The sequence below is a fragment of the Apteryx rowi genome, unplaced genomic scaffold (genome assembly GCF_003343035.1).
Source record: "Apteryx rowi isolate R43461 unplaced genomic scaffold, aptRow1 scaffold_1, whole genome shotgun sequence".
Taxonomy (NCBI): Eukaryota; Metazoa; Chordata; class Aves; order Apterygiformes; family Apterygidae; genus Apteryx; species Apteryx rowi.
The window spans coordinates 5,345,262-5,355,742 of NW_020447196.1; the positions used below are offsets into that span (position 1 = coordinate 5,345,262).

At 37.8% G+C, this 10,481-nt stretch overlaps 1 protein-coding gene across 1 annotated transcript; it reads right to left on the minus strand.

Annotated features, from left to right (window-relative positions):
- Positions 1–254: 254 nt before the first annotated feature.
- On the minus strand, positions 255–9,864 carry LOC112962742 (fatty acyl-CoA hydrolase precursor, medium chain-like). Its single transcript, XM_026059186.1, has 14 exons — positions 9,792–9,864; positions 8,042–8,246; positions 7,056–7,200; positions 6,405–6,538; positions 5,918–6,071; positions 4,918–5,019; positions 3,848–3,952; positions 3,659–3,709; positions 3,019–3,159; positions 2,847–2,933; positions 1,627–1,774; positions 1,308–1,439; positions 895–967; positions 255–471 (listed from the first exon to the last, which is right to left on the minus strand). The coding sequence occupies exons 1-14, from the start codon at positions 9,862–9,864 to the stop codon at positions 294–296; spliced, it is 1,728 nt and encodes a 575-aa protein (XP_025914971.1). The 3' UTR covers positions 255–293.
- Positions 9,865–10,481: the final 617 nt, after the last annotated feature.

The following is a 10,481-nucleotide window of genomic DNA, read 5'->3' on the forward strand; positions in this document are numbered from 1 at the left end:
CTTGTTCCCCTTTCTCTCAGGAGAATAATTCAGTTTTGAAATCCACTGGGTAGATACCATGGTCTGTTTGAGTCTGAAAGATTGTGGTTTTTTTCCCACTTCCTTTATTAAATACCAATTTTTAGTCCCATGAACATTCCAAATTTCACTCGATTCTCTCCTGTCAGTGTGATCATGACAACAAATTACATAATAGCAAGTTAGAAACTGATTACTAAATTCTGCATTCTGACAAACTAATTTGGTTTGGCTTTACTTCAGGTTTGAAAAGTAAATCACATCCTCTGCCACTCTTATAAATCTGTGTGTTCTGTTCTTCTTTCTGTCATGGTTTGTTTCATGATCTGCGCCCAAAACTCCATTTTGCGTTCTTTCAATTTCTTTGCTGCCTTTTGCATTAGGTTTATTTCCAGGTATCCTTCATCCAGATCATACTGAGGCCAATCCACCAAGCCTTCTCCATTGGGATTTCTGGAAAGAGCATAATAAGAAGTTAGACTTCCATTTGCCTGTCAATTGTCCTCTGACTGTTCAGGCTCCAACTGTTTCAGAAAACTAACAGGAGCCCAGATTACGTGATTCTAATATCTGAATAGTTAGATGTTTCTATTAAAATGCTCAGCAGTGGAATAGCAAACATTTAATAACTGCCATTAGAGTTTTGGATCTAAAACTCCATTGCAGATGGAGTAATAGAACTTGGATTTTTTTTTTCTTTTTTGGTATGCAGGTTCATTTAAAAGGTTTTTCTTGGAATTGTTAGGAATACAAACAATTTGTTTCAATATTTATCTTAAATTCTGCAGAATTTGTGGAACCACCATATAAGTATGGCTATAGTGTTTCAGGCAGCACAGGCAGAACTTGAGCTGTAATTAGCATTCTGATTCTCACCCATTTCTAGCAAAGTTAGTCCAGTATCTCATAACCGTTCGGCTAAGTTTATTTTCTCCTTCTGTAGCATTTCCTGAAAAGTGGGAGATGAAATTGCAACATTAGAAAATGAGCAATCAAAAACCAGCACTTAAATCAAATCCAGTAAACTATAATCAGTTCTGCTTGTTATTCTGAGCTATGGGAGGTTTACATGAGCAGGCTCTAGGACAGAACTGCAGATGAAGGATTTCATGAAAAGGAATTACTATTAAAAAAAAAAACAGAAAAAGATAGAAAACTGATATTTTGATTCTTATGTTTCTGAAAGCAAATTCTATTCTAAAAGCACTCAAGTAAGTAAAATGACTACTACTACTACTAAAGATGCCTTCCTTAAAAAAAGAATTCTTTAGCAAGCATAGATACATCACCGGCTAAAAATGGCTTTCCAAAGACAAAGGCAATCTCATCTGCATGGTCTGCTTTTACAAACTCTGGTACAACACCTGTAGCTGAACTTGGTCGATGCTGAAATTCATAAAAGAAGACTGGGTTGCCAGCATCTAAAAGAAAATAAAAGAGTGCTACTTCTACTGCCACCAAAGATGATAAAGTTTCATCAAGAGCTATTTTGGTAAAATGAAAACAAATCCGTTCTTTTGATAATGAGGTTTGATGCATACTGTTCCCAAACACACCCTAGAATGGAATTCTACATTTCCTCAAATACATGCTGAATTATAGACTCACCTCTGTGGTATCTAGCTACTTCAATGGCTGAAAAAACGAACAAAGAGTCTCCTAGTGCATCAAGAAGCCCATCTCGCGCCTGAGCACCRTTCTCTGCATTCCCTATGTATTCCTTGTATACTAGATCAACAACATCAGGAGTAACACCCTAAAATGAACAAAAAAGATATTTCCTATAATGATGATGAATATTAAAAAGAATAGCAGCATTAAACGAATGTGCTGTCTTCATGTCCCTGGCTAAGCCCTGAACACTACCTTCTTTCAGAGAAAATCCCCAGTTGTGCTGGAGTGGGGAAAGAACTCAGAGCTCAGAAGTGGGAGTTACTCAATTACCAGATATAGATATTCTCAGGGAAAGAAATTGGCGACATCACAAAGAATCCCCTCTAATATCTTTAGATATCACTCAGCGATGCTGATGAACAGATATGATAGTCTATCCTCCCTTCTGTGGAAATAACCCTCATAAAAGAAAAGAAATTCTGTTGGATTTCATAAAATTCATTTATTATTATAGATAGCCATAATTTAATCCCTTTTGGAACAAGCCTGGGCTCTACCATCTCAAGTTTATGTGAGATATCTGTGGTTCTGAATGATCTACTGCAAGTATAAGCTATAAGTCCTTAATTCTTATGTTCCGTAAGTCCTTAATTCTTACTTATTATCTGGATTTTTCTATATACAGTAGTTTCAGGACAGCACCCAGGAAGCAGAAAGCTAAGAGCTTTTCTAAATTACAGGAAACAAAATTCAGATGCCTAAGCATAGATTTCTCAGTGCCATTTTAAACATCTCAGGGTATCCTTTCTAGTCTCCAGCTGCTGCTTCAGAAGGGCCTGTGTGTTCCATAGGTCTTGTGTCATACCTGCCAGTACCGTGCAGATGTCTTGGATAACACAGAATATCTAGGTCTCACAAAAAACCTATGTTTAAGTACTGGAATCACTCCTGGATTTTGGCAGAACATCTTTTTATAAAAGATGGAGCATGTAGGAGGAAAACAGCTAATTTAGAGCATATTTTCTATGTTAATTGCTTGCGAGGGGCAATAGGAATTAGAACTGTGTTGGCTGCCCATTTGGGAATTATGGCTCCACAGTAGGAAGCTGTCACACACCACAAAGTTTACCTCCAAAATATACCCCGCCAGGAGTACAAATAGCACCAGCCCAGTCAAGAAGCAGCACTGGGTTATTCTGGAAATAGTCTCTTACTGTTAAAAACAATGGTAATGTGCTCTGTAAAACTTGACGTGCAACATCTTTGTCCAGACCTTCTGTGTAATCAGGAAATTTCATTATCTGCATGGTAGAAAGAATATATATGTAATAGGAAGTCTTATATTAACAAAGTTATATATAAATAAAGCCATTATAAGTCTCTTACTGTAGGAATTATCCATCCAAATTCACAGTTATTTACTCCTATTATATATGGAACTTTACTGATCACTTTTTCAGATAGTAATTGCCTGGGACTCTTGGGAAAAAATACACCATCCACAGATGCGCTGATGAACTGGGGATGCTGGAAAAAAAAAAAAAGGAAGTTTCATTAATACATTAATTTTGCTTCTAGGAAACATTTTCAGACTTTTAATGTAGTTCCAAAGCAAAACAGAGTAAGTGCCAAGTGAAATTATAAGAAGTAACAGTATTCAGGACATCTCTTAAGTTTCCCTGACAGATTGTCTGCATTGGGCAGAAAGTTATGTTAACAATAAAATTATATTTTGAATATTCATGAAATGTAGGTGATGTTGTCCAATTTACATTTCTTCTTCTTTAGTTCAATCCTATTATGGATGTGTGGAGCAATGGGGGAATACTTCTGTGTTGAGACTGCAAAGGAACTGGGAAGTCAGTGTCAGAATGAGAAATTTTGAGCTGGACTTTATACATATGATATTAATTATTTAGGTTCTCCAGGAGAAATTGTGACATTTCATACACTCTTCCTTCCCTGTTAGCGCATGACAGCAAAACAGAAGTAGCTCAAAGCCCATATGGAAAGAGAGGGAAGTAACCTGTTGACATTTTTCAGACAAGGTATGGCATAACTGCAGTGTTGTGAAATCCTGCAAAAGTCAAGAAGAGTAAGATGTTTCATTCACTTCAAGTTCTCCTAGTATCGCAACACACAGACAGCATTTATGATAGCTGCTACAATAACATTTGAAGCGTTCCTCAAATGCAAGGAGTAGAATTTCACCCACCATTTTTAGAGTTATTTCTTTCATCTCTTCTTCTGTTTTGTCTTTTAAGCACTGAACCATTGCAGCTGAACTGGATATTTGACAACCAGCTACAGTAGCAATTCTCTGCAATCAATAAAAACATTTCATTTACTGATTATCCATATCCTTATAATTATCCATATAGTTCATGAAGAAGGCTTTTATATGCTACTGGCTCTGAGACTCTAGCAGAGGGAGGGCTAAACTTCTCAGCAAGGACCAGAGCCAGACATGTTCCTACTGCAGAAGCCAGGATAAGAAGCCTTCATAACCCTTCACGTTGTGGGCCAACCAGAAAGACAAGAACATACTCTAAAATGTTCTGGCACAGAACAAGGTATGGCATCCTTGCAAATAATATGCTGGCAGAGAAGGCAGGATGACATATGGGAGTTAGTGAGGCATACTCAGAATACAACCATGTAGATGGTAACAAAGAGCACATTACACCTTCTTAACGATGTGCAGGGTTTTTGGGTGGAATAACATCATTTCTCAGCTGTCATTAGAGTGACAGAGATCATTATAACATTGTCTCTTTTATATCCTGGATTAGCAAATCTAGGTTCCTGGAAGTTGTTTCTTGTAGGTGGAGAAAGCAGGGTTGAAATTAACTCTTCTTTTGTTTATTCAGTCATGAACTGAATTATGAAGAAAATTGAAAATCTTGCTTCTTTGAGCATGACAGGAATCAAACAGGGGGAGGATGAAGAGTATCCAGAGTCTGGCACCATTTTCCAGCCAAAATTCTGAGTTCAGCTTTTCCTGAAGACCATGTAATGAATTTCTTTACATTTGATGCTTTTTCCCTGACTTCTCTCTCTACGTCCTTACTGTTTTGCTTTCTCTCTGGCATATGTGGATATTTGGGTATTTGAAAAGCAAAGCATCATTAAACATGTATTTCTTATCTGCATACAGAAATGCTGTCTCTAATGACTGTGGTTGTGGTTTCACAGGAAAACAATCCAGTTCCACTTTTTGAATAAACAATTTAAAATGTGCAAAACTATCAGGAAAAATATTTAAAAATATCACCAAGTACCCACTTTTGCTTGCTTCTCAGGATGGTCAGTGAACAAAAGCCTGACTGCAGTACCACTCTCTGAGATGGCTTTATGGAACAAGCCCTTCGCCAGAGGAGATAAGACCTGAAAAGCAAGAACAAGCATTACAAGTATGACAAGCACTATGTTCTGACCACTGGCTTAGAATTTCAGTATCAGAAATTGCCTTTTAAGACATTTTGAAAACAAATGTCATGAGACTGTTGTTCTGTAGACTCTGGTCATAGTTCAACTACACAAAGGGCTTTGGCAAAAATATCAGGTTCAAGAGTTCATGCCTGTCCTTTCCCCTCCCATAGCACCCTGCTTCCAAGACTTTATGGAACTACATTGCAAGCAGAATCTGATTGAACATGACTGTGTCCAAGATAGTCTGGCTGTGCTGCAGTAGGGACATAAACAGCTATTTGCCAGAGGGCAGGAGCTTAGCAAAGAGGAATTACTGCTAATGCATGTGTGTCACTGAAACCTCATTTCGTTATGCATCTTCTATCAAATTGTGAGAGTTTGAAGAAGAGCGTCTTAATCTTAAATGTACCTCAAATGTACCTCAACGTGCTCAGTACTAATGTAAAAATTTTACATCATCACTGGGTCACAAAATGCACATCTAGTTCAGATATTATCACAACTATTCACTTAGACTGAGTAACTTTGCATGAGTGACTGTCAACACATAGGAAATGAGCAATAGGGCATCCTCTAAAAGGACTTTTCTCATAAGGATAAATTTTGTGTTTACAGTTCTTGCAAAAAAAACAGAATTCAAACTAGTAGATAAGGAAAAACATTTTCAGTCTGACAGACCATTTTCATCAGTCAGAAGCTGCATTTATATCGCGTAGTCTTATAGACCAAAGTAATGTGTGGTTTATTATAAAACCATCGCTTCTCTCTCCCTGGCTTTTCTTACAGATACTAAAAATGAACATGAATGGTGTTTTTTCAGAGTGATTAAAATTCATGATTTCTGTGAACTTACAAGGGCAGAAACGCTGACTCCTCCTGCAGATTCTCCAGTGATAGTGACACATTTTGGATCTCCTCCAAAATTTATGATGTTTTCCTGAATCCACTGAAGAGCTGCTACTTGATCCAAATAACCCCAGTTACCCCGGGCATGCTCATCACCAGTGCTGCAAAGAAAGAATAGATTTGTTTAAATGCTTGATGTAAGAAAAACAGTGGAGATAAATACAATCTGTGGTATAAGAAATCAGTTGCCAAAGATCCTATCTACACAACTGAACCAGAAATGGCTCAGGAAGGGTTGAGATAAGTCTAGCTATCAAACAAGAACAGATTCTGAATTTGATCTGAGACTCTTAAGTTGTTCCCAAATGTTGCATATGTAATTAAAAAATGTGTAGTTTCTTTGTATAAGGAAGTATTATGCACATCTCTTCGCAAAGGTTTTGAGCACTTAACTTTGGAAATCACTTAGCGAAAACTGAGATAGAGCATCTTACCTAAAATATCCAAGAATACCTAATCTGTACTGAATTGTTACAACTACCACATTGTCAAAGGCTGCTAATGCTGAACCATCATATGATGAAGCTGCTCCAAAAACAAATCCACCTCCGTGGATCCACACAAAGACCTGGAAAGAAAAAACCACAAACAACCCAGTACAGATGAGAGGTCCATGTGATACAAACTAAATATAAAACAAAATAGAATATTTTGTGCTATTTCACTCACAACTCTTTCAGATTGCATTTTGCAAATGGTAGAATTCTTCTGAATATGAGATCTGCAATCTTACAAAACAACATTCATTTTATTAAATATTTGCATTATGCCTATGCCCAATGACTTTTTAGAGATTTTTTTAGAGGAAATCAAACATTACTTATTTAAAATATCAATCAGATTTTACTTGTAAAATAGGATTTTATATATTTTCTAAACCTCAGCAAGTATTTACTGGACCTAAGCATACAACTTGATTAATGTTGGAAAACTGCACCTATAAGTCTGCATATAATACAGGTTGTAGGTTTGCTGTAAAGTTATTTTAATCCTTGGGAAGCATTTAGAAGTTTTAGGCTTAACTTGTTCCACGAAGTCACAAAAGCAATCAATTTTGTCAGAGATTTTATAATGATTTTGCTTACAGGTAGCTTCTCCTGTTTTTCTGTAGAAGCGGGTGTATACACATTTAGGTATAAGCAGTCTTCAGACACTTGGAGAGGAACCTTTTCTTTTCTATTAGTAATAGAGTCTGAAAAAAACTGTCCTTGTACTTTATCCTGTAGACACCTGAATAAATAAAAAAAAAATCAAGCAACAGAAATAACTAAAACCTCCAAGCTTCTTCCTCTATAAAGTACAAACCAGTAATCCATCCTTAGTACATTTCCACATGTTGGCAACAGAAAAAATATAATATTTTTTCACTTTTTATATTTTTTCTTCCTTTGACTGCCAGTCAGACATGCCCATGAGATTTGTAGAAAGGAGCCACAGTATAGAGTAGAACAGTGACATGAAGATATAATTCTGCATGTTTCAAGATATTATGGAAATCGACCTGCAAATGGATATGGTCATAAGGGAATTCAGTGAAAATACAATGAATTATTTTGCACCTTACATAGCTTTTTATATTGTACATGTGGATGTTAGGCTTGAGGCACTAATGAAGGGCAGTAACTAAAGTGGAGTAAGATGCTTACAGTATAGACTAGAACTGGTCTCTGTTTCCTAAGTATCCTGTCGAGCAGGTGACTCACTGGGCACTTTATTCTTCCAATACTTTATTCCTACATTTCTTAGCTCCTTTTTGTTTCTGCTCCAAATTCACAAGGTTCACAAATATTACTAAGTAATGGCTGAATGTCCCCAAAGCACAACATTATTGATCAACTGCTTGTCCTCACTAGTTTATTGCTGACACCCATTAGATAGCACTTTTTAATAAAGAGAGCACCTTATAAAGATATCTTTAAAAATGCATTCATTGTAAAACAATTGCAAGTGATAATGAGATGGCACCATAGAATTTATCATTGTCACTTTTGATTGCCCTGTATATCAGTGTTGTGGAGCTGCATATAGCATAAAATCATCAAAAAAATCAGTAGTTTTGTCATTTTCTTACATTGGTGGGTAGGAAGTGGCATCTCTGACACCTTTCCATGACTCAGGTGGCTGGGGTTCAGAAAACCTCAATGGTCCAACAGGAGGCTTAGCAAAGGGAAGTCCCAAAAAGACATTGACACTCCTCTCAGCTGCATTTACTCTGATTTGGTTCCCTCGGACTCTCCCATATTTGGTCCCCACTTCTGGTTGCTCTGTGTTTTCTCCTGGGGGATGCGTGCACAAAATCATGAGTGGTCCATTTGTAAGCAACTGACACATTTCTAAGAGCTTTAGCTACTTAAATATGCACCTTTTGTTTGCTTAAACAACTCATTTTCATACATAATGCTTCAACAAATACTTGAATCAGTATAACCAACATTATTTCAGCCTTCATTTTGATTGTTTTTGTATGTATTATCTCTTGTATGTATATCATCTATTTTATCTTATTAGCCACATACATTAATAACTGCATATAGATCCTAATCCTTTTGACCTGTCATTATTCAAAACTCCAATAGATTACTCATTAAGAAAAGGCATTTCTTTAGAAAAAGATCTGTGAATACTGAAAGTACACTTGGTGACGGGCGAGTGAAGAGTTAACAGGACTGAAGTTTGTCAATTGATATGCAGAAGAACTGATAGCACAAGAGCYRACVTGCACAAAGCTGTTGAACAGAGGACTTAACAGRACTAAAGAAGTCTACCAACCGATATGCGCAAGGACTGATATGCGCAAGGCTGCGGAATGGCAGCATTAACAAGACTGGAGAAGTGAAGTCTGCCACCTGGAATCTGCACGGACCCCCGGGGAGGGAAGAAGCAATACGGAGGTGTTGTGGTCTTGCCTCGCTAGCAGGGTCCCCCCAAGCAGACAAACAGACAGTCCTGTGATTGTGAAACTCGCAAAAGTCAGCAAAAGCAGTGTTTGCCCAGAGCCCCAGCCGTATAAAAAGAGACTTGGGAGCTAGGAGAGTTTGAGCAGGGACGGGAACGTGACCTGACCATCCTCTCCGGCTGGACCGTGAGTATCCCCCCCTCCCCTTTTCCTGGGACGCTGGGTTAAGGTAACTCCTCGAGGTTGAGAGCCCTCTCACTAGGAGAGTGAACAAGAAAGCTTTCAAGTAGGGATAAGCAGTCCTTCCAATTAATAACGCAGTAATCGATGGTTTCAGGTTATCCTTTCTAAATTAGTAACTGATGGTTTTGTGTTATCCTTCCTAAATTAGTAATCGCATTATTTTAATGGGTGTTACTAATCCAAGAATTTGTGTGAGGAAATAAACATCTTTTTTATTATTATTATATTACTGTCTCAGTCGTTGCTATCGAACCTTCATAGCATGACAGCGTGACACTTGGGAATCTCGATAGTACAGCCAAAAAAAGCCTTCCAGTACTCCTGAAAATAGCACAGCATATATAAATTATGTTAACATTTAGGTAAGATTCATTTTAAGATCAGTGTGAAAGTTCTCAATACCAAATTAAAAATGTGACATGTTGGTCTTTGCCTCAGCAGAGAGGATTTGGGGGCAGGAATTTGATTTCACTATTGTGAAAAAGGCAAGTAAGGCAAATGTCTGCAAACAGATCACTAAAAAGAAATGAAAAACTATCTGCTATCCAGACTTAGTTTCCGTACAGCAATGTCGAGTGCCCAGGTCCTCCCAACAAGGCTGGAATTCCCTAAAGTGAGCAGGTTGCGCACACATTCTATCTCCTTACAGAAGGCAACAGTGAAAAACATTTTTGAAGCTTACCAGTAGCTACAAGAGCTGTGACCCCAGCGGTGAGAATCAAGGACAGCAGCAGTGTGCTCTTCCCTGTTGCCATCTTGCAAGCTAGTCACAGATTTACCTCCTCAGTTTGTTGCCTTATATACTCAGTGAAGTATAAATGTTACGCAAGGCAAACACTGACCAGGAAAAGCAATACCCAAGCTTTGAGCCAGCACTAGCTGTGAGCAGCCAGAACAACTGTCCAAGACTGTAAGCCACTCCTCCCAGGGAAGTGCAAGGCAGCTCATCTGTATACAAGTCGGGAACTCTCCCTGCCTTGCAGCATGGGCCCCTGAGTCTAATGCTGGCTCTCTACGGCTCCTTCTAAATCTTATTCACACAACCTCAGGCTTTTAAATGCTCTGCATACAGTCTTCCATAACACCTGGGGATTCTTCCTGCTGCTGTAACATGATCATCTTTGACAATTAAGTTAGCAACAATTAAGTTGCTCCCACTACACAGTGAACAGACTATGGAAGAAAACTACTGTGTTATTTTATTACATTTATTTCCTTCATTTCAGTATTAATATCTCAAAGTAAACATCACATAATATAGCCATAAAGAGCAAAATTCAAAATGCTAATCCTGAAAAAAAATTGCCTTTACTGAAATAAAGTTGAAGGATTTTTCATGTCACAAAAGACGGCTATTTTGGGACAAAAGCAA